The sequence below is a fragment of the Sesamum indicum genome, linkage group LG13 (genome assembly GCF_026168435.1).
Source record: "Sesamum indicum cultivar Baizhima isolate 11 linkage group LG13, ASM2616843v1, whole genome shotgun sequence".
Taxonomy (NCBI): domain Eukaryota; kingdom Viridiplantae; phylum Streptophyta; class Magnoliopsida; order Lamiales; family Pedaliaceae; genus Sesamum; species Sesamum indicum.
Genome location: NC_142669.1, coordinates 11276198 through 11300369, shown reverse-complemented (window position 1 = coordinate 11300369; position 24172 = coordinate 11276198). Strand labels below are relative to the sequence as shown.

General features: G+C 34.8%; 3 protein-coding genes and 1 pseudogene across 5 annotated transcripts; 2 read left to right on the top strand and 2 right to left on the bottom strand.

The window, feature by feature from the left end:
* Positions 1–546: 546 nt before the first annotated feature.
* LOC105176849 (uncharacterized) lies at positions 547–2636 on the bottom strand. 2 transcript variants are annotated; one of them, XR_849004.3, is made up of 5 exons: positions 2309–2636; positions 1744–2220; positions 1271–1301; positions 712–1090; positions 547–619 (listed from the first exon to the last, which is right to left on the bottom strand). XR_849004.3 is itself a non-coding variant. In XM_011099783.3 (4 exons), the coding sequence occupies exons 1-4, from the start codon at positions 2373–2375 to the stop codon at positions 925–927; spliced, it is 741 nt and encodes a 246-aa protein (XP_011098085.1). In that variant the 5' UTR covers positions 2376–2636; the 3' UTR covers positions 599–924. The 2 variants fall into 2 exon arrangements, 1 of the variants encoding a protein (XP_011098085.1); XM_011099783.3 differs by having other exon boundaries at positions 599–1090.
* A 7474-nt stretch (positions 2637–10110) lies between these two features.
* Positions 10111–20018, top strand: LOC105176851 (uncharacterized). Of its 2 annotated transcripts, none has more exons than XM_011099784.3 (8): positions 10111–10382; positions 11406–12155; positions 12908–13096; positions 13215–13306; positions 13686–13745; positions 13852–13921; positions 15562–15765; positions 19512–20018. In XM_011099784.3, the coding sequence occupies exons 2-8, from the start codon at positions 11481–11483 to the stop codon at positions 19896–19898; spliced, it is 1677 nt and encodes a 558-aa protein (XP_011098086.3). In that variant the 5' UTR covers positions 10111–10382; positions 11406–11480; the 3' UTR covers positions 19899–20018. The 2 variants fall into 2 exon arrangements, with proteins under 2 accessions (XP_011098086.3, XP_088733271.1); XM_088877145.1 differs by having other exon boundaries at positions 10112–10382; positions 11797–12155.
* Positions 20019–20408: 390 nt separating this feature from the next.
* Positions 20409–20558, bottom strand: LOC148784502 (U1 spliceosomal RNA; annotated as a pseudogene).
* Positions 20559–20929: 371 nt separating this feature from the next.
* Positions 20930–22155, top strand: LOC105176852 (non-specific lipid-transfer protein 1). The gene is made up of 2 exons (XM_011099785.3): positions 20930–21383; positions 21983–22155. Exons 1-2 carry the CDS (start codon positions 21037–21039, stop codon positions 21990–21992), a joined length of 357 nt encoding a protein of 118 aa, XP_011098087.1. The 5' UTR covers positions 20930–21036; the 3' UTR covers positions 21993–22155.
* Positions 22156–24172: the final 2017 nt, after the last annotated feature.

Here is a 24172-nt window from a genome sequence, read left to right as displayed (position 1 = left end):
GAATCCGACCTTTCCTTTCGTTTCCTTCCCCTTCTGTAGTTGTCTTTGTTTGTTCGACTTCATTGCCACTGCGAGTTATGCCCTCTAACATCGGAGTTCGTCTATATAACGCTGTCTTCCCACCATTGTTAACCCAGATTCTCCCTGCTGTTTGGTTTTATTTTTATTTTCTGTACTTTTTTAGTGGTTTTAAATCAATTTTTTTATTGATTTAAATGTGTTAGCGATGTCGTATCGATGTATTATGAAAAAACATATTATTATATTATGTTATTGATTAAAAGTTTATATATGTATTTATATATTAAAAAGTAAGGTTAAATTACTTCTGGCTCCTTTGAAATTTGTCATAATTATAAAATACCTTCTCGCTGTTTGAAAAATTAAAAAAATTCTCTGAAATTAAAAAATCCTAACAATACTCTCTTGTAACAGTCCATGTAGGGTGTATTTATTAGGATATTGTAAGTTTAGACAATATTTGTAACTTTTTAAATAACGAGAAAATATTTATAGTTATGCAAATTTCTAAAGAGCCCATTATAATTTGGGAAAGTAATGATTGAGATTATAATGATTTGATATAAACAAACACGTATCCGCTCCAATCGCTTAAAACCTGCAATGAAAATGAAACCACTAAGTTTAGCAGCACAAAACCAGGTTTAAATCACTACAAAAAAAAACTCTCCTTTGCCTTTTCATCTATACATTTCATTGGGGTGATTTGCAATTGGAAAGATGTCACTTGCAAACAGCGCCGACTTGATATCAACCCTGTTCATGTATGGCTGTTCGATGCCACTCAACACTCAACTCTTCACAATCTTGTGAATAAAAAGCTCTTTCCACACTCAATATAAGTGTCATTGTGTATAAAATTAGAGCCAAGAACTGTGAATACAGCCAGACATTCAATCTCTGTCATCTGGGATTGTCTAATATAATGATCAGAGGCACCAAGATATGTTGAAAATAAGGAATGCTACTTGACATTGCAGCTGCTGTAGGAGAAGGGGTGACCGGCGGTCCAGCTCCGAAAACCCGGGATCCACTTGAATTCGTCGTATTCAACACAGATGATGTTGTGCTGCAGATTTTAGCTGCTGGTCAGAATGTTTTTCTACTTTCATGAGAGGACAAATGCTTATCCTGATCAGTTTTGATCGAACTGAACTAATCACACGACAAGTTTATGTCATTAGTTCAAATCGGACCACACCTGATCCGGACTATAATTTTAACAGAGAGTAGAAGCTAGAAGATTCACCTAGTGGATGGATATTGGCATGTACCATAACCTGCACAAGGAATTACATCATTAAGAATGAGGCAAGAACTGCAAAATATGTAGTATATGTTGCTTTTATCACTGTAGAGCATTGGATTACAAAATTGCCTTAGGGTCCACCTTTTGTATTAGAGCCAGTCTATCCAAGAATTACGCACTGTTTTGTCGTTCTTCACTCGTGTGAACTAGTGTCGTTGTACTACGTTAGCATGGCATCACACATTACACGATCAAACGGCTATAATACTCTACATCTAAGATTAACAAAATCCCAAGAACGAAAATTAAATTTCAGCATAACCTAGATTCCACTGCTAGTCCTGGTATTGTGAAAACGACCGGGATGGATCCTGACAACTGTCTGTTTTCTTTCTTGGGATCTAAAAAGCTCGCCAATTCTAACACAACCCCATAATTCTAACATGTATGAACAGTAGAAGCTATGATCTTACTGGGATCCGTGCTGGTGGTAACCGCTGAGCCACCAAAATTGCAGCTGGTAGGGATTGGATTCTTCTGATAGTAACTATTGAAGGCGTATGAGGCGTGATCACGAACCGTGGCCGGCATGTAGCAGCTACCGCCCGGCTGAATGGCTGAGCAGTCAGCCCCACCATGGCCGCAGGCATAGTCCAACGCTAACTGCAATGCGTTTTGCGATGCAGATTGGGTGGCCACACACCAGCTCCCGGCCGGTGAGTTTGCTGCTGGTGGAGTCATAACTGGACTCATGATCCTTGGAGAATCCGGGTCAGATTCCGTCGGGTTTAGCATTGGAGTTGTTGTAGTTGGAGTGGAGGGAAGAGTTGTTGGAACTGTTGTCATTGGGGTTGTGACATCCATCTGCCTAGTGGAAATCAAGGTAGTTTCTTGAATTGTTCTGTTGTCATGGTGCGGTAGCTTTACGTGACTAGTTGCTTCCACTGAACCTGGAAAAGCAAAAGCCAGAATTCAAGAAAAGAGGGCAAGAAGTAGTGACTTGTTTGGAGAAAGAAAATTATGCCAATTGCAGCTTACCTGGTAGGCCTAGAACAGCAGCAAGATGAATGAATGAAAGACAAGTGATGATAGTTCTTCTGCCCATGAGGATTGTAGACACTCTTCTTCTTCTTCTCTCCAGTTTCTAGTTTGGGTGTGGAAAAGAGGACAAGATGTCAATCCAAACACACATGATTGCCTTTGAAAAGGGCACACTTTGTGTCCTTCTGATATGTATGTAGAAAAAGTAAACACAGAGAGAGAGGGAGTGTGTGTGGTGTGTGTAAAATGGAGGTTGAGACATAAGGAAAGAATAAAGTGGGAAAAAGGGGGTGGAGAGGTGGGAGGAGGAGAGGAAAAGTTGAATGAAAGAGGGAATAGTTTGGAATATGGGTGGGGTTGAAGTATTGATGATGGTAATGATGGCAGATGATAGTTGCTATTTCACTTTTCCCCCCTCTTTCCCACTTTTGCTATTTCAGTACATGTGGAATGGGGAGGATTCATTTCTATCCAATTGGATCTTTTAGTTTTTGTTTTTATTATGGATAAATTATAACAACTTCTTCTAAAGTTTGATATAATTATAAATACCTCCCGTTGTTTAAAAAATTATTAATACCTCCCTGATTTTAACGGTCCTCTAACAATTAGCCCAATTCATTAGGTTTTCATCCATTTTTTATGATAAATTGATCAAAATGCCTTTATGGATAAAACATAATAGTTTTATTTACTTTTATTTTTTAATGGACTAAATAGATAATTTTTTTTTATAATTCTTATTTTTTTTCATCCACCCCGTTTGATTTTTTTTTATGTATTTTTAATTTTTTAAATAATATTAAGCACAAAGTTGACAATTTCATTTCGCTATCGAAGAATTACATAATTTCATAAAATAGCAGAGTAGGTATTCGTAATTTTTCAAACAACGAGGGGGTATTCGTAATTATGCCAAACCTCCGAAAAGATCGTTGTAATTTACCCTTTAATTAATATAAAAAAACATGCAAGCAGCCTCTTGTGATACGAAATATGTGTAAATTATTTTTCTATAAAAAAATAAATACCAAATTACTTCCTTATTCTTTTTAAAATGGAGTTACTTATCCTTTGAGAATGAATTGTGTAATACATACGCCCCTCTCACAGCTAGACATAATTTCTAGAATAAAAAAAGATTATTTTTTTATATAAATATATATAATTGTGACAATATTAAAATTATTATTAATTTTTTTTATCATTAATTTTCTATTTTCTTGTAGTGCCTTTTTTTAAAAAAATTATTTAATGAAATAGGTGTAACAAAATTTTAAATTATTGACACGTGCCATCGAGTGTGCTTCAATCTAACAATTCTAATTATGTTGGTATGGAATGATTTTGACCATCAAATACAAAGTGCTGGTTGGGTAGTAATGTGTCTATTCAACTTTATAAACAACTTTTTTTTTTTTTTTTTTTTTCATTTTTCCAGAGAGTTTGGCTTAGCTACCTTGTCAAGTTTTGCCTTTATTGTTGGAGAAGGTAGCGATCGTGTGCGCTAAACTACACGTTTTCTAATGTTTCCTAAGGTACAAACAATTATTGAGTAGTAAGTCAACATATACCTTCTCTTTTCCTTTTTGTTTTTTTGTATAAAAAAATTTGAGCGATTTCGATTCTGATCATTGTCATAGATTGACGTATCTTTTGAGAAGAGGAAAATAGCATTTTTTGTTACGAATCTTAAAATTAGTAGGTACTATATTTTTTGCCCGTTAATTATGATATTCTTATTACCGCATTTCAATACATATTGAATACAATATCAAAATACTGAGTCCAAACTGTTGGGGTGTCCCTTAAGGGACAATGTTATTAATGTTTAACATGTTTTCTTTTCTGTTAAAACACTAATAGAATTTGATGAAAGGACTAAAATCGAGAAGTTTTATGATTCATGGGATCATTAATGACAAGTTCATAACTAATGGGATAAAAAATATACTGTCTCTAAGATCCGAGACGAGAAATACAATATTTCCTTCCAGAATCATAAGTCGTTTATTGAGACAGTTGCGATAATCCACCCACTCAATTTTCACCTAGACAAAGAAAATCAAACATATAAGCTTATGTGTGATAGGAAGTGGAGCAAACATGTTTTGCCAATGGCCAATGAATAACAAGTGCAAAGAGTAATGGTTTGAACTTTTTTGTTGTAGTAGTTTTGCTCTGTTCAGATATTGCACTGTAACAAAGGGATATTTTACCATCATGTCAATGGAGATTTATAATGTCTACCATGTTATATCTTTTCTAATAAGAATAACTAGTTACATATATATATGAAAAAATGAAAGCTACCCTGTAATATGAATAATGTACAAAATATTCCTTATTAAAAAAATATTAAATTGTCTTTTTGTATTATTAAAATTAAAGTAATTTATCCCATTAGAGAGAGAGGCATTGTGCACGTGACCCTATTAGGACTGTGCACAATTTTTCAAAGTAAAATACTATTTTTTTTATATAATATAGTATATGTACAATTTATTAATATTTATAATATATATAACTATTTATTTAAAATTAAAAACACTATTTTACGTATAAAATAGAATATTTTAATAATATATACTTTTTAATTAAAAAAATAACTCTGAACTGGCCATCGTGGCCCATCCTCTTCATCCTCCAATGCATTGCCTCCTTGCTCCACCCAAATAACCGTCCTTTACCCCAACTTTTAGCGTCGTCGCCGCCTCCCCCTTCCCCAACTCTCACCCCTAAAGTCTATTGTCTCCCTCTTCCCCCTAACCCATTGCGGCCGCCCCCCTCCCCATTCCCCCCAAACCCCATCTTCGGGCCCCTTCCGCATTCCACCAAAACCCGTCGCCAGCCTTCCCTTTTCGCTCCTTCTATGTATGTTTGCATTTGTTTAGAGATGATTTAAAATAATATAAAATAAATATTGTATATTTGATATTATATTTTGAGAGACAAAAAATACTGTTTATTGTCAAATTATGTCTTTTTTATATTTATTGATATATGTATGAGATGGGCTAAAAATAAAACTAAGCAAAGCTTACTTTCCTCAGTTTTTTTTCTTTCTTTTTTTTTTTAAAAAAAAAGCATTTGATATCTAGAGTCCATATTTGTATCAGGTCAATTGGAGAAGGCATCCTAATCAGGGTTGTTAACTTGAACTAAATCTTTATTCAAGTGGATTGGAGTTGCTTCTGCTCCAACCACTATAAACTATTACGACTTAAAAATCATTACAAATCAATACTATCTATAACAACTGAAGCGACCGCCATAAATCAAATTTTAATTATAATGGTTAATCAACATCTATCATTATTTTACCAATGATCAAAATATTTACTACGATTCCCAACTATAGCTAATGTGTTGTCCTTGTCTGTTGAAACAACGGCTAAATAATCATTAAACAACCATTATTAATTAATATTCACCGTAATTTTTCATTTTAATCATAACAATTAACCCCAATAAAAAGACTCATATTTTTCGTTAGTTCTTTAAATCTTTTACAAGATGCATTATTCCCACAATTTAAATTACATTATCACATATAGTAGAATCACACAGCATGATATAATTAAAAAATAAAAAAAAGGAAAAGAAAAGGGAATAATCATGTTCTTTTTTCTAAAAAAAAAAAAAAAAAAAGAAAATTAAAGAGAGATGCTTTGATAGATCACCATAATTACGGCTACCCTCCCTTCCAATTAGGGTTCTTGATTGTTGCCTAGTTATTGGCCCTATAGTCCTACACCACTTTGTTGAAAATTGTCTCTCAAGCAGCGGTGGATGTGTCCGAATCCTGACCCGATTCTGTACTTTTGACCCACTGATATGCAATTTCTACACTTACACCAACAGTATATAATATAGTATTTGTTGTGCTTCTTTTGATGATAAAATAAAGTGACATGATCTTGACTATTGGCCTGTCCTTTAGTATGAAAATAGTTCAAGTATGAACTGTATAATGTATTTCATAGAAGCAGCAACTGTTGAAATTTTGAATTTTTCATTGGTGGTATTTGTCTAGGGTGTTGCTAGGTTTGGTTCTATTCGAATATTGGGATCACAATGCAATATTCTTAGAAGAAAAAAAATATTATTGGCTATAATATTAATAAATATGATAAAAAATCATAAAAAATAATAATTATTAATGTCGGTTAAATAAAATTGATATAAAAAACTAATTGTTTCATTATGGTTTTTTCTTTTTTTTTTCATAGCTAAGAGTTATAGTAAAAGCATTTGCTGATGATGCACCCTGAAATTATTTAGGCCAAATCCACAAACTAGGCATATTAGCCCAGCTGACGCTGGCTCATCAGCAGGACGGATAAGGGCCTACTAACAGGACAGATAAAGCCTACTAGTAGAACGGATAAAGCCCATCAACAGGGAAGAAAGCCCACAAGCTTACCTGTTATTTTACTGGAGTGACACGCCAAAGAAATATGCCCATTTTAGTTGGACATGTCACTATATAGTTGGGAGGACACATCGTATAGCTTTCTAACACATTTGTATACGTTATCCTAAACTATCTTCAAGCGGTTCCAAGTAAATTGGTGGCAAATAAGCTGGGAATCAGCAAGTAACCAATTTTCTCATTTTAAGATAGATATGGTAGGGTTCAGTCTAGCTCACGTATCTAAGTGAATATTTATCCAAATTACAAATGGTTTGTTTTGGATGATAGCCAACTCAAAGGATTTTCCAACGGCGTACGAAACTCCACAACAACCCCCGTATCCTTCTCTGTACACGTTTATAAATAGAGGTCTTGTGAAGTCATTTGTTAACAGCATTCTTCATACTCAATCTCTCATTTATTCTCTCAATTTCCTCTTGATTTTTAGGCTACTTTGAGCCTATATTTTGCACTTGCACTCCATATAAATATTTATCACTCTCATATCATATTTTATCATTATTCTCACTTTAGTTCAAGTTTTTCTTTTTATTTCTTTATAAGCCATTATTGACTTAAGCATAGGAGTGCCAACATCTGTTTTGCAGGGTTAGTCCTCCAGTAATCTTAGAATTTCATAAAGATCCTTCGATTCTTGTGGTGTGGCCAAATTTCTGGTATGCATCATTTGTCATGGTTAAAATATTTTAGCCATCCTCGCAAAAACCACGACCAACAACCATTGCGTGACAATGGTAAATGCTAGTCACTATGGCTATTTATTACTAACCAATTACATGTGGTTCTTGTAGTGATTGCTTGAATATATATGGTATCGGGAGTCTAACTCGATTGGCAAAGTTGATTTCTGATCACGATTAAAAAGTTGTGTATTTTAATCTATGAATGTGAGTATATATAACTATTTTTATTTTGTTGTCTATTTGTCTCGTTAAATGTATTCGTTGATTTGAATTAATTTTTTAATTTGAAAGTATTTAATGATGTAAAGAAGAAAAAAAGGGACCTCATTTGATTAATTCAAAATAAGATAAAACATTAAAACTATTATCTGAGGAGATGTCACTTCCTTTATCAAAGTTATGGGGCTAATTTGCGGAGTTTTTTTTTGTCAGAAAGTTATTTTGGAGTTTTAGGTATTCTTTACATACTGAACTTTGTCAGTTTTGGGTACAGACACCATTTTGTCAAGGATCGTTTGAGCTCATTCACCAATAAGGTACACGCTTTAGAAGAAAAGCATAAAGGAAGTTGATGGACATATTAATAGTATTTATTTATTTGCTAGAGTATAAAAGTAATTTTCTACATCATACAATACATACATATACATACTAAATTATAACACTTCAAGTACCTTATATATATTATATTTTTTAAAAAAATTCACTATTCATCATTCGACAGACAACTATACAAAAATTCTCTTTTTAGAAAAAACCTAGGCTTGGGAAGTGTTAATACGTCGAGGGTAATTTTTTCATTCACTTCTCCACTCAAAACCACATCCATATCATTCGTGCTGTTTGTGGGAAACTCTTACCCCGGCATTGAGAATGCAAACTAGATCTCGAACTCTCGATTTTAAGGTTGTGAATGCTGCCCATGTAGCATATGACCCCGTGACAAGCCCCACCACTCTATGAACAAACCCCACTTTGTGGAATAACCACACCACCCTATGAGCAAGTCCTATCTCCACCATAGAGAGAATCACCCCTTTGGGGTGATCCACTTCAAGAGACGATGATACAATTGCAAGAAGTCTTACTTGCTCTGATCCGTGATGCATCCACTGGAGTTGCCGCACAAGCAGTAGCCTAATCACAGCCAACCACCCCATGAACCCACCTCCTTCTTCTTGTTGTCAAAGTGAAGAATCATCCTCGGCTCCCCAGGAGGATGAGCAGAGGCGAGAAGAAATGAATAGCAAGGTCTCTCCAGCTAAAGTTGCTCAAAACCAAGAACAAGATCTCCCTAATCTCGGAAACCCTCTGCACTCTTGCCCTCAAGGGAAGTGTAGGATCCTTATCTGTCATTGGCCGTAGCTCCACCAAAACGCAACCCTTTCTCCTCCGCCATCTTAGCCAAGGCATTTCCAGTTGGCGTGAAAGTTCAAATCTTTCAAATATGACAGAATGCGAGATTCACAAGAACACTTGAACAAATTCTGTGCTAAGATTGGTATGACTTCAGTGATAGCATTTACTGCAAAGCCTTTTGCACTACAATCTCGAAGCGTGCTCTTACGTGGTTCAACCAACTACCGGAACCATATTTAGCCTTGAGCAGTTGACTTAATGTTTTTTGCATCACTTTTCCATGAACGAGAAAATCCCAGTAATTGTTGCATACCTTTTCACCATAAACTAGAAGGAAAATAGTCATTAAGAGATTACGTTCAAAGATTTTTGGAGGCAGTACATGAGGTGCCGCACATCAACCACGAGTTGTTGGCCAATATTATCCAACAAAACTTGCTTCTTGGAAGGTTTAAAGAATCCATGGCCAGAAAGCCCCTTAGCACTTTAGAAGAATTGCTCCTACAATTGTAGAAGTACATCATAATTGAACAGTTAAAGGCTATGGAGCCTACCTCCGATGTTAAGAGGAAGGGTAAAGAGGAGGAGAAAGAGTTGAAGAAGGAGGAATGTCGACACTTACCTCCCACTGGGTTTATCCAGTACACCCCCTTTTATGCCACAAGAGGGAAAATATTAACACTGGTGGAACAACAAGAATTGATCTACCAGTGGCCAAGACAAATGAAAGACAAATCAAGAAACAAATGTCCGAAAAATATTATCATTTTCATCATGACAGGGGCATACAACTGATTGATGTCATCACCTCTACAACAAAATAGAATAATATAACGAGGGCAAGTGGCCACCTCGAGAGTTTACATCAACTCACACTCCTCATGATGATAATCTTCCTACATAAGGCCAGTAGAAAGAGACTCCCTCGTCACAAAGTAGTAACCAGAAGTTCGCATGCTAGGAAAAAGTTTGCCACCAAATTTTTTGTCGAAAAAATATTACATGCAATGCACATGTGATATTTTTTACATATACACATCATGTGATATTTTTTTCTGACGGAAAAATCAACAAAAAAATGACCATATATGGCAAAATGCAAATTTCGTGAAGTTAAAATAGTAAGTTGACACAAAATTTTTTTTTAATGATAAAATGTAAAAACAAACATAATCGAATGACAAAATATAATTTATCCATTCTTTTATTTCAAGATACTCCAAAATGAAATCAAACTACCATTGATTTCCCGAAATCCCCCAATCGACGGTTGAGATGCAAGCGGGAAATCACCTCTTTCCCTGTAAACACTTGGCAGTTCCAGCAAAACTCGCCTCACCATATCACAAATCGTAACTTACCACTCCCCAACACACACACGCTAGCACACTAGCACAAACGACCATCTACCGCACTAACATCAAATACCCATTTGAAGTCGCTACTTTCTGGAAGAATTCATCAAGCAATTGATTCTGGTGAGTTCCACCAGCAGCACCGCGCGGGGAAAAGGAAAAAGAAGCAAGAAATCAAGAATGCTGTCATCCAACAAGAACAAAGTGTTTGAGAGTTTAGCTTTCTTAATTTTCTGGTTTGTTCATTATATTTCATCTGTAGAATATTCTGATGCTTGATTTATGTATCTTTGATGTGTTATGGATTTATTTCTGATTACCTGGACGCAGCCCAAATTGCTTGGCTTGATTGCAGTTTCTGTTAGTCTGCTGCTTTATAGGGTAAATTTCATGTTACACATTTGGGGTTGTGGTGCATTGATTGGGGATATGATGATGTTTTAAAGGGAAAATATATGTGATGATGTTGTAAAGTGAAATGCTGACAGTGTTTAATCTAATGGTTCATAATTCAATCTTGGTTCAAAGTTTCGGCCGATACCATCTATCCACCCATATGTATTACCTTCTAATGAAACTGGGTAAGTTCCCAATTGGATGACATGATGTGAGTCGCTTTACATAGATGCATGTATCTGAAAATTAACAATGCAATGATGCTGGTTATGCTTATGCCCTGTACCATTTGGTCCTGTTATGTATAATCATGAATTCAGATAGAAATTTATGCTTTGATGATTGGTCATCGTGGTGTCATATTAATAGATATTGGTTGACAATTGATGTTATCTCCAATTTTGTATTATTCAAGTAGTCTAGAACTGTTTGGAAATAATCTTTACACCTTACAATCCCATGATAAGGCTTCAATCAGTACTTTTTTCAGGCAATTTATATATTGGGATTTAGCATGAAAATATTGATACTATTTGCTGGTTATGACTATACTTGTGATCTATTCTAGTTTTCCTGGAAATGAGGGAAATGGAAAATTTAAATATATCTCTGATCTATCAATAAGTCATATCTCAAGTGCCAAGTATATTTTATCTTAGGTGTTTGCCATTGATAGCGGGAGGTATTTAGTATGGCAAAATTACATCATCACTTACACTAAGTAACCACTAAAGTTAGCCCACATCAGGTGGAAAAACTGTACTGGACTCTAAACTGTGATCTGCTTTGAGATCATCAATTTTTCTGCACTTGTCTTAATGAACTAAGACATTTTTATCTTACTTTCTTTATTTGTTCGCCAGATGTTGAAGCTTGTATATTCGTTATTTTGAGGTTTCTGAGTACATTTTCTTGCTTCAATCTGAAAGAAAGGATATATGACTTTTGAGAGCAAGGATAATCCTGCAACAATGAGCAGTGTTACGAAGAAACAAGAAAATCAAAAACATCAATTTTCTAGGGATGTCATGTTGGGTAGTGAGTTATGGACAAATGGGCTAATATGTGCTTTTGAGTTCATAAGAGGCAATAGGAAGCTACTTTCTTCAGGTTCTGGCTTAAAAGCTGACAAGTCACAGAAGCCGGTATTAAAATCTCAATCGACTAATCTCTTGACCCAACATTTATGTAAGTACAACAATTCTGGATCATCCCTTCAAACAGATTTAGAAGATATTCACATTGATACTGCAGACGGTCAATCTCAATGTCAAGAGCACCATTTGGGCTGTTATCATCCCCGAGAAAGAAATTATTGGATGCCAATAGGCTGGGAAAGGATTTCTGAACTCATTCTGACGGTGCAAGTTGACGCTGATTGGGCCTCTCAACCCATTGAAATAGCTGATGAAGATGACATAACTGTTGCAGATGTTGCAGCTCCCTACTGGGAACGTCCTGTGGGGCCCACTTGGTGGTGCCATGTAAATGCAAGTCACCCTTTTGTCAATTCATGGTTGAGTAATGCTCAATGGTTACATCCTGCAATCAGCATTGCCTTGCGAGATGAGAGTAAGCTGATAAGTGAACGTATGAAACACCTCCTGTATGAGGTAATGTTATTGTACAGAATTTCACTGTGTTCTCTAACTAATACCAACTTACACAGTGATGGAATAGTTTCCTATATCACTAGATAACTGGCAATGTTTTTGCTACATTCATGTACAGTTAACTGATTTGGAGTTTTTGGAAAAAAATAAAAGCTTTGACTTCCCTTTTCCTTTTTTGATTTTATTCATCGGATTTTGTATCATGTGTTTCTTTCTCCTTTTTTGTTTTTCGTTTGGTTTGTGTGTGTGGTGTTTCATGGGGCAGGGCAAGACGAGGGAGGCAAATGTTGGCAAAGCAGCTACAGGTTATTTAGCTTCTTAGGGGATCTAATGTTGTAATATACGAAGGTATGAAGTACTTAGGTTCTCCAAACGAATTTGTAAAGGAGTTTCCATAGACTTGGTAAATATACTCTAATATGTCTTCATGAAAAATCAATCCTAGGTTGTATTATGACAACCTCGGTTGTTGTAAAGACATTTGAGTCTCATAATTGATTGATAAAGTACGTTGAAACACTTGTTGAATTATGACCAGTAAAAAACTTACATTTATGGGTGTACCTTGCATCTCTAGTGAGGTCGAGTCATAAGCCTCAATTAATATCTTGGTTATAACACTTGGAAAGAATTCCATGCCTTCTGAACTGGGAGGTTTTCTTGAAAAAAAGAACTAAAAAAGCAGAAGGGGAAATCTTATTTCCTTATTCGATGAACACCCAGTTGTATGCAAGACTTGCCTTTATGAACAGGTTCCTGTTAGAGTTGCTGGTGGACTACTGTTCGAGCTGTTAGGCCAATCAGTTGGTGATCCTGTTGCGGAAGAAGATGACATCCCAGTCGTTATACGATCTTGGCAAGCACAGAACTTTTTGTTGACTGCGTTGCATGTTAAAGGATCTTCATCACACACTAACATTTTGGGTGTTTCAGAAGTTCAGGTTTGTTCATGTTTCACCAAAGAATGTAGGCAACAGGCCTCCACCGTTCTTATCTCAAAACATTCAAGCTAAATATTCCTTGCATCAGTACTGGGATCTCATGATTAAATTGGATCAGGAATTGCTTGCGGCTGGAGGTAGTAATATACCACGATCAAGTCATGAGGTGATAGCCCTCCTTGCTTGTCGCCTTGCCCGTTGGGATGATAGGTCAAGAGTTATCTCTTTCCTTTCATTTACGTAAACTGTAACTGTTTTGCACACCTGATATTTCAATGCATGAGGTTAGATACATGCTTATGCTGTGCTAAACTCATCAGCTAAGGTGTTAATATAGCAAATGGTCTTAGAATCATTTATACTTCTTTATTCCTTCAGCAGAATGCTTCCACATCTCGAATTTCCTTCTCCTTACCTTCTCAATAATTCGACAAATTATAGGCAATTTATTAACGGCATTGGCTGCTGTACACCAGAATGTAATACCTGGATATTATGTATGCTTCTATATTGCTAGACTATAACTCATCAAATTCTTCTATTTTTGAAGTTCACATTCACAATGATTTCAATGTGTTTATCTTTCTAGATTATTTCGCAAATACATTTTTGGGGCAGCAGATGAAGTTGAGTTGAAGTTCATGAATAGGTATTTTCATTGGTTTAGGTTGTGATAAGAATTTTTATTACTTCGAACGATTTAATTTTAGTCCATTTTGCTTACTAGCAATAAAAAGTTTCATTATTTTCAACAGGAGAACTCATGAGGACATGCATATGTTTAGCATAATTCTGAACCAGGAGATTAGAAGACTTTCAACAGAGGTATGCTCCCATGATCGTCATGAAAAGCCAATTTGGTATGTGATGAAACTGAACCTTTTGTCGTTGATTGCTTCTGAAAATAATTAATGAATAAATTAGATTCTCTGAAAATCACATAATAACACTTTTCATTTGGGTGAATAGCAATTTATCCCCCTGTGATATTAAAAATGAGCACATTACCCCCCTATGAAAAAAATATAGCAATTTACCTCCCTATACTTTTTAAAATGAAGCAATTTACCTCCTTATATTGGGAGGTAGATTGCTTCATTTTAAAAATCATAGGGGGTAAATTGTTGTATTTTAAAAATATAGGGAGGTAAATCGCTATTTATTTTTTCACAAGGGGGTAATTTGCTCATTTGCGATATCACAAGGGGGTTGCTTGCATTTTTCCCTTTTTCATTTACTGTTGTCTAGATATTATTGTGCAAGAGAGTTGTTCTTGTCTCACCTAATCTCTCTAAAAACATTAGTAGTTATTTATAATTTTATATTTGAAAAATTTTAGCACCCGCAATGAGTGTGTCCATGATGCCAAATAGTCAGTGCCGCATGGCGCACAATGGCGCCAAGGGTTCCTGAAGCCATGGCGCATGGCGCGCGCCTTTTTTCGAAGGATGGCGCAAATATAAGAAATAATCTATATGTTTATATAATTAGTATTATTTTGACTAGATTAATGTATAAGGAGTTAAATAAAACATATAAAACAACAAATTCAACATAACAAAATTTCATATAATTAGAATGACCAATGTTGAACCATTGAAGGATAGCAAAAGTCCTAAAGATTCAAACGAATCCCAATTAGTTTATCAAAAAAGGAGAAAGATAAACTGAAGAAGAAGAGGCAGCCGCAGAGGAAGAACGAAAGAAAGAAGAGGCAAGAATGAGCAAGTTACTCATGCACGCAGAGCAGATTATTTATTTATGCTGGAATTTCCTTAATTATAAGGTTTTTCTTTTATTGGATGGGCCCAGGCCCTTTTTCACAAAGCCGCGCCTGGGCAACACCTGAATGGCGCCCAGGCGCGCGCCATAGGCCGTGAATGGCGCGAGGGCTGCGCCTCTCACGCGCGCCATGGCGTGCGATTAACTACACAGCATGATGCTAGTAATAATAATAGAATGGGTTAAATGCAATTTAGCCCCCTGTGATGAGTAAAATGAGCAAATAGTGAAAAAAGAATTAGCAAATTACTCCTTTATGTTTCAAAAAATGATGCAAATTACCCCCCCTATCTAAACCATTGATAGGGGTGTAATTTGCTTCATTTTCCAAAACGCAGGGGGTAATTTACTATTTTATTTTTAACAGAGGGTTTTTTTGCTCATTTCTCATATCATAGAAGTAAATTGTATTTTTTCCATAATAGAAATATCTTCAGCATGTATAGAACCCTCTATAAATAAATCGCAAATACATAATTTTGCCTCTATTAATCTTTGTTCTCTCTTTTCTGCACAAAGTATATACATCAATGTACATGGAATATGCATTTATTCTGTAATTAAGGGGGTTTTGATGTATTATTCAATATTCCTCAATGGAATGTTCTTCTGCTCAGGGTGGTAATATAGTAAGGAGTTTTCTTGTAATTATTCCTTGATGAAATGTTTTCTTGTTCTTACAGGTGATTAGAGTGAAGTGGTCTCTACATGCGAGGGAGGAGATTGTGTTTGAACTCCTCCAACATGTACGGGGGAATGCAGCAAGGATTTTGCTGGAAGGAATAAAAAAGAGCACAAGGACAATGATTCAAGAGCAAGAAGCAGTTCGTGGTCGCTTGTTTACAATACAGGATGTCATGCAGAGTACTGTTCGTGCATGGTTGCAGGTTCCACAAGCTTCTTTATGCTCAATATCAACCTATAGATTTCTTAAGAGATAATGATTGATATGGTACAATTAGATACTTATGTGTTTGTTTGTTTTTGGTGGCGAAGGTTAAAAAGAATGACCAGTAACTTCTTAAAAATGAGATTCCTTCACTTCTGGTTACCATGTCAAGTAAATTCTAAAATACTGAAATTTCTGTAGATTTGAAAATGATCTTTCAGTTCAAGTGAAAATTCACTATTTGAGCCATCACACAAAACGGAAATATCTTCTGGTTTAGAATGTGGTCTGATCAGCTTGCTTACTGACTTGTTCTGATGTTAATGAACATGTGTTCCTCATATTGTTTGACATTGATTCAACTGATCTATTCAAGGAAAATAGTGGAAAACGAATATACTGAGGACATAGTGGATAAAATATCATTTTTGAACCTATATGGCATGCTTGGGTTAACCATTTTTGGAGATAAGTACTAGAAATCTGAAGATCTATTTCCCACTTAATTACCTGCTCAAAATGACAGCTTCCATTGAAATTGTTGAGAAATTGATAACTAATGAGTTGTGGCGGATTCCAAATATGTCGGGACTATCTTATGATTAGGTGGAAAGTAGTTTCAGATGAGTGAGGGTCGGGCAAGTGAGTTGTGAATGCTTATAGCTATGTCATAAAGAATTTTACAGCAGACAGTGGATCTATTATTCCAAAGTTCTTCCTCTGCTCTTGCAAGCTTGAGGCCAGTAAATTCCTCCTAGATGTATGAATACATTGAACCTTATGTGTTCCTTGGAAGGTTTATATTCTCTTACACTTGATACCTGGTAGAGTACTTGGTCTTAGAGTTGTAAAAAGTTCATTCCTAATAAGACATATTTTAGTGGCAGGTTGAGAGTTTGAGGAGATCATGTTAATAAAAGAAACATCAAATCACATTAATAGTCAATAAGTCTATATTCAAATATCTCTTCATACCTAAAGTTAAAATCATGACTTTATGGTCCCTCAAGTTTAATATGGTTCCACTTCCATGCTTTTTAGCACTTTCTAGGTGATGTTTCCCAGAAAACAGTCATATGCTTGTGCATACTGCACCGGACTCCTAATTTTTCACGTGATTCATTTTACTCAAAAACTAAAAGAGGGTAAATGTTTAAATGTATTGTATACGTGCATATGGGTCAAACATATAATTTACTGAAACTTTATAGTAAAATCATTTTTACCTTTAATTTAATCTATGTAACATGGAGTCATTAATAAAAATTAAAGTAATTTTTCCTCTTTGATGATCATTTAGTTCTACTTTCACAACAATACCACATTACTAAATTTTTTTATTCTCAATTCTCAAATGAAAAAAGCAAGATTTATTTTAAAAGTTGTTTAACATGTTATGTTTGAGCCCATAATATTGAGAATTTTTTTTTATTGTAATAAAGTCACTTAATGATAAACTTATAAAAAAAAAATAATGTCATCATTAATATAATCTATCAATTTTAGTCTTATACCCCCCAAGAAGAAGAAATGATCTATTAATTTCTCTGTAAAAGCTCTAGGGTAATATAATGCAAAAGCCAGAAAGTCTTAGCGGCGTAAGAATAAAATTTAACGACTAAGTTTATTGGATAAGTTGATTGAATCTGCTTTCAAGACTGAGAAATATGTTCAATAGTCCTTCAGATATAAAATTTCACTTAAGGATCCTTAGTTTACATGCCTCTAAAAGAATTACTCACCCAAAGTGCAAATTACTCAGTTAGTATTTAGTAATTTTGAAGATTTTGTTTTACTTTTTTATATATATATATATATTTTTATTAAATTACTTTATTGAATCATAAAACTTTATAAACTTAAAAAGAGCATGTTAATTTACAAAATGAATCTTTCTTTTCATTTTCGAGAAGATTAATTTCCAGTCCAAATTATGGTATTTCATACAAAATGTGGAATTAAATAATTATATCTAAAGTCGAATAATAAGTTTACTTCCATTTTTCAAATTAGTTACGACATAGTACTTAAGTTAAATTTTAGAAGAAAAATAAATACCACTTTACATTTTTCCTTAAATTGGATATTTGAATCAAGCTCTAATATATCTTAATTTTGACCCTGTTAATTCGGAGACTTAAATGGAACTTTCATATTCTACTTTGATCATTTTGCCCCAAAAAGCATGATGCACCGTGCACATGACCTTTTTCAGGCAAAAATTTCCACAGTGATTTGATATTAAACCTAAAGTTAAGTAATATCAGGATGCTTTGCCTGAAAAAAATGGAGTAAGTCGTTTGCTTTGAGAATATAAAGTGATGGCATTTTAAGAAATTTTGTAATGCCAAATCAATTTGTGGCTACAGAAGTTTAGGCAAATCATAGATGGAAGTCCTGAAGAAATGAGAAAAGCAAGACATATGTAGTTGAAAACTCTGTGATAAATAGGATTGATATAGAGAATCAGGCGGAAAATTAATGAATAAAGTGTGTAGTTAACTGTAGTAATTGAGAATTTGATACTACTTTCTTATGCATGTTAAATGTCTATGTCTCAAGTGTTTAAATATCATAAAGTTTTCACAGGAGTGTCACCTTCACATGCTGACTTGATGGAGGGCCGGGACAAGGATAGGCCCAACACCAATGACTGTTTTTTTTTCTACTTTCCTATTGGACTTCTATCGTCCCTAGGTTCCACATTAACTTGAAATGTAGATTTAGTGATTGATGTTTGGGAATTTCTCCAAGCGATGCTATATGCTTCTGGTGTATGTTAAATATTGTAAATCTATTCAGGTTCTGGTTCCTGGTCGATATACTTAATCCTGGTAGAGAACTTTGGTTGTGCTTTCAGTATTTCCTTATTTTGAGGTCTTGGTGGATATTTATAGTGAAGACTAGAGCATGCATGTGGTTGTTGGTACAGTTTGTGGTTTTAACTGTAGACATGTTTAAGCGAACGAGATCCAGGTTGTGCTAAAGATTTGTTTGTGTACCACTGATGGCTCAGGTGCCATGGTTACTTGAGAATGTAGCAACTTTTCAGAACAATAGACAATCTTTGGGAGCATGAATTTCGTATCATGTCAAGGTTGGGTTCTACATAGTAATAGGCTTCTGGTGTCTCTCCATTACACAAGTTCTAGGATTTCTTAACACTTTGTGCATGCTCTTGTAATCGGTGCAGTTTGAGGCAAGAAATATAAGGATATTCTGCATTAAGTTACAATTTCCTGTTGGTGGCTTAAATTTCGGAAGGCTGAAAGTTACAACTTACAATATTTGAGAAGAAAACACAATCAAAATTTCAATTGGCTGTTGTTAGCTGATGTGGCAGATCCAACCTTTTATTTTACATTTCCCCCCTACATGTTCACACTTGCTATAAATTTCCTCAACAAAATTACATCACTTCACTTCTTTTACTTCTTTTACGATTCAAATTTGGGTAAAAGAGTGGATCTGCAATCCTTGTAGTGGCAGGAGCATATATTAGAGAATTAATTACATACAAATTGTTGTCTTGGCTCTCCATGATATGAGAAGTATATTATTTTCTTTCTGTTTATGTATGTGTTTCTATGTGTTTATTTTTCTTTCTTTTTGGGTTGGAGGGAGGGAACATCATGACTTATAATCCTTGCATTTCATTGCAGTTTTCCATTCCCATAAATCTCTTAATTGCTGTGCTCATCCCCAAAAAGTCTAAAGACACTTAACTACAATCCGATGTTTCAGGATCAAAGCCTGAGAGTTCAACACAACCTGGGAGTATTTGGAGGTTGTGGCCTTGTTCTTTCCATTATCACTGGGCTCTGGGGCATAAATGTGGATGGGATCCCAGGATCTGATAGGTCCCCTTATGCATTTGCCCTATTCTCCTGCGCTCTCTTCTTGTTAGGAGCTGTGCTAATAGCAATTGGATTGATTTATCTTGGACTGAAAAGGCCGTTGATTGAAGAGAAGGCTGAGGTGCGGAAATTGGAACTTCAAGAGCTTGTCAGAATGTTTCAGCAGGAAGCTGAGTCTCATGCCCAAGTCAGAAAAACTCACTCGCAATCAAAATTATCTTATGGAGCTGAAGCCATACTTGCTGATGTTGACAATGTTATTCTCATTAATTAATAACTACATGGTTTTGTGTAATTTCTCCTTTTATAAATTTTCACTGATGACATTCTTCTGGTTGAAATTGTTAACCAATGTTATTGCTGGAACCTGAAAATCAGTCATATTTTTGTGGTAGATTATATTCAGGAAACTCTGCGTGCATATTAAATGCATGGTCTGCAGATAAGCACTTGGCAGAGTTGAGGTTTCCAATTTTCTCTGGCTAAGCTTCTGTTTAGCCTTGCGATTGAACAATCCAAATCTGCGTTTGGAGTGTAAATGAGTAATGTTAGAAACGATATGTTTCGCATTTTAAATGGACATTATGTAGAGCTTAGCTTTACACCTTTTATCTTTTGTAAGCAGATGAAAATAGCAAATTCTGGCGGAAACAATTCCACTTCAAATAAATAGAATCTAAGCTTTAACTATTCAGAAGACATGCAGATTTATTTACATTAACATAATAGCCCAAAAGCCAACACAGTTTGAGCTGGAGGGGCCAAAACACATTCAACTATGAATTGTGGGCCGCGCGAACGGAGGTCCCTCTACCACAAGTTATAGTGTAGGTTTGACCACTTAGGCCTACCTTAGATAGGCACCCTTTCCAAGTGCAACGAAGATCACCAACCTAGGCCATGGACCTTCTTGATCGTCCATCAACGTATGTTCACTCAACTCACCTCGTTCCTATCTATATTACTCTTCCAAACTCTACTAAAACTTCCAAATCGGTTGGGAATCTCATAAACACTCCTCAATTGCTTATACCAGAAACACATCAATGTTTACATGTTTGAAGAAAAATACAATGACAACATAAAAGTAAGGTGACAATGACATCAATGTCTCATATAGTAAACATACCGTGATCCATTTATGCAATCTTGTCCACAAGACTACAAATAGAAAGGAAAATATGTCAGGGATGAAACAAAAACAAAGCGATCATCATCCACCTTGAAAATGTTTGCTATTCTTGGCAGCTGATACAATGGGAAGTGTTGAAGAGACAGAACAATAAATAGGAGTTAGCAAAAACCAAAATACCATTCAATCCTTATCCTAGCATCTGTTCTTTCCTTGTCTAATTAATCTTTACATGTCCCATCTTTGAGATAAAACAAATAATCCATCCTTGGGAACGAAAATGGTGAAACGTTCAATCATTTTCATCGTTCTACTAGTGAGCGCCGGTGTTTTTCTGCTTGAATCGCCAGCAGAGGCGCTCACCTGCTTGGATATAATGCCAACCGTGATGCAGTGTGCATCTTTCGCCTTAGGCATGGTGTCTCGGCCATCCAGCCAATGCTGCAACGAGCTGAGCCGCCTTCATGGGATGGCTAGGACAACAGACGACAGGCGACAAGCGTGCAATTGCTTGAAGCAAATTGCTCCTCAGTATCCAGGTGCCATGGATGCTAATCTTCTAGCACTCCCACAATTGTGTCGTGTGGCTCTCTCCTTCCCGATCAGAAGGGACACTGATTGCAGCAAGTAAACCACCTTCTTCGTATTCTCTTCTTTCCATTAAAATTTGGTCGTATTCCTTCAAAAGCTTCACAAATATTTTATAAGATATTTGAGAATTACAAAGTGTTTGGTAAACTTTCTCGAAGACAAGCTTATATGTTTAAAAAGTAAGACGTTAGGAGCGTCCGCTAAGGTTGCTCAGATACTTGATCTATTTTTAAAACTTGAACAAATTCTTTCAGATTAATTACAAAATTATCATTACTAATATTTTATGAACCGAATCATTTTATTTTATTCAAACATTTCGAAAACTTATTTCTAAATTAAAACCTAAAATCTCATAAACTCCAATGGTGCATTTGAACTGATGGAATTTCAAATACCTAATAATAAATTCTTTGGATTTGTTCGGATTATTTTAAATTCAAAGGATTGGAAGCCTTTCACTCTATTTTTGAACTATATTTTGTTGAAAATTGATGGGTTTCAAATTCCTTTCGTATCGAGTCATTTCAAAATCATTTTCTATAAAATTCTTTTCTTAAATCCAAATCCATCAATCCAAAGATGTTGAAAATAAATTTTAGATACCTTCTTGTGTTTTTTTGTTGTCTATGCAGGATCACTTAGCTTGTGAAATCTCTATGGACATCCACCCTGTTCAGAGGCCGTTTCCGCATGCCAATACATAAGAAATAGCTGTAAAAACAATAAAGCTTCTATATGTGTTTTCAAGTCATTGTGCTTCACACACTGACTTTTTGGATATAAAAATAAATGGTTTTGTATTAAATTTTTCTTTATCAAGAACAAATTCTGCCTCCGATCCAACGTATGGAAATTCTAGGACCTGACTTAGCTAAATTTGAATCAATTATATGACAAGTACCACACATTTGTGATTGATATACAGTTAAAAAGAATGACCAGTCACATAACAAAATGTATATATAAACCAAATACATAATGGCTGCAAATCAAAACCAGGAAATTCATAAATTCTAGTAAGTGAAAAGAATCATTTAAGTTAATGAAATAATATAAATGAAATAGAAATATACTACGAGCTGATAATGAATTGGATTTTTTTCCTTATATAAAATAAATAATGTGAAAATTTTATATTCGTAGTTTGTATATATTGAACGAAATAGAAGATGCAATAATTTAAAATAAAAAAATCAATTCGAGCAAAAAGAACTATAGACACCGGGACTAGTTTTCCAGATGAAGAACCAATCACATGCAAGGATGGCGCCCATGTTTTGATCCTCAAGCCATTGTCCGAGCCTATGAAGTACAGTTTCTCACACTTATTCCCATGACGCATTCATGCTCATGGCTTTTTACTAGGCTTCCGATGCTGATTCGGTGGCCCAGCCCACCAAGAAACGTCGTGTATGTCGATGTTTTGGCTGCCGGAGACCATGGATATGCAGTCGTCTCCGGTGCGGATGTCGAAATCAATTTTTATATTCAAATAATAACTAACCAAATCAATTTTTTTATTCCATCTATCATATAGTACTGATTTCGACTTTGGCTCAACTCAATTCATTTAACTAGCCAAATATAGAGAAAAATACAATCCACTCGTAATATTGCAAATAAGCAAATTATCCTATATAAAAAAATAAAGGGTGAAATCCATTTTGACCCCCTGTGATATATAAAAATATCAACAATCCCCCTATAAAATTTTTAATATAAAAAATCACCCTCATGTTACGAATAAATAATCACACCGCCCCCTGGTCAATTTGAACCTATTTTTTTAAAAACAATGACTAAAATACCCCTTTTAGTCAAATGGTCAAACTAGGCCTATTAATATATAATTATTTTAATTTATAATATATATAATTTAATACTATTAAAATATATTTATAATATATATAATTATAATTTATAAAAAATTAAAATAATAATTATAAACCCCCCCCACCCCCCACCTGTCTTCTTCCCCACTTTTCCCCCGCCCCCTTCTTCCCCACTTTTTTCAAAAAATAAATAGCAATTTACTTCCCTATATTTTTTAAAATACAACAATTTACTTCCTTATATTTTTTTAAAATGAAGCAATTTACTTCCTTACAGTATATGAAATAGATTGCTTCCCTATATTTTTTTAAAATGAAGCAATTTACTTCCTTACAGTACATGAAATAGATTGCTTTTATTTTTTTAAACGAAATAATTTGCTCATTTTTAATATTACGAGAAAATAAATTGCTAAGCACCCGCCCAAAATACGCCGTTGTGGGCGTCTGATTTTGGAGACGACTGTCCATAGATTCTCTTGTTTGTCATTTCCTCACAAATTATCACACGAAAGAAAATTTCTTGTAATCTTTGTGGAGCAAGAAATATGAATAGGTGCAATGAACTGTGTTAGGGTCTGGTCCTTTTGTAGCCATTTTGTTCCAATCAATCAACAAATTTAGGTTGAAATTCCTGTCAAGTGGACCTTTCCTATCTTCACCCATAATGTCTTCTGATATCGACTGTGCGAAAATGAAATTGACTTCCTTTTCACATTTTTTGCCCACTTTGAATGGACTTCTGAAAGTACCTTTGCCTCATTCTCCCTTTCTTTTTATTTAATTTTTTAGTCTATGGAAATAAGAAACTTAATTACAAATACAGACAAAAAGTATCTATTTTCAATTCAATAAATGAATCGCGGGAAAAAAATAATAGTGAACAAAGATCCGACTTACCTAGAAAGATTATATATATACATATATTAGTTATTGTCGCACACGATTCTCACCTGCATATTAAAAAAACTTTAGTGTGAGATGATGAGA

Bases quoted from the DNA above. Each gene is read 5' to 3' on its own strand.
- LOC105176851 (XM_011099784.3), top strand. From the start codon at position 11,481: ATGACTTTTGAGAGCAAGGATAATCCTGCAACAATGAGCAGTGTTACG. The intron at 13,097-13,214 runs GTTTGTTCATGT...AAATTGGATCAG, and splicing joins TGGGTGTTTCAGAAGTTCAG to GAATTGCTTGCGGCTGGAGG. The intron at 13,922-15,561 runs GTATGCTCCCAT...TTGTTCTTACAG, and splicing joins TTAGAAGACTTTCAACAGAG to GTGATTAGAGTGAAGTGGTC.
- LOC105176849 (XM_011099783.3), bottom strand. From the start codon at position 2,375: ATGGGCAGAAGAACTATCATCACTTGTCTTTCATTCATTCATCTTGCT. The intron at 1,302-1,743 runs GTAAGATCATAG...TTCCTTGTGCAG, and splicing joins TACCACCAGCACGGATCCCA to GTTATGGTACATGCCAATAT. The intron at 1,091-1,270 runs GTGAATCTTCTA...TAAAATCTGCAG, and splicing joins TGCCAATATCCATCCACTAG to CACAACATCATCTGTGTTGA.
- LOC105176852 (XM_011099785.3), top strand. From the start codon at position 21,037: ATGGTGAAACGTTCAATCATTTTCATCGTTCTACTAGTGAGCGCCGGT.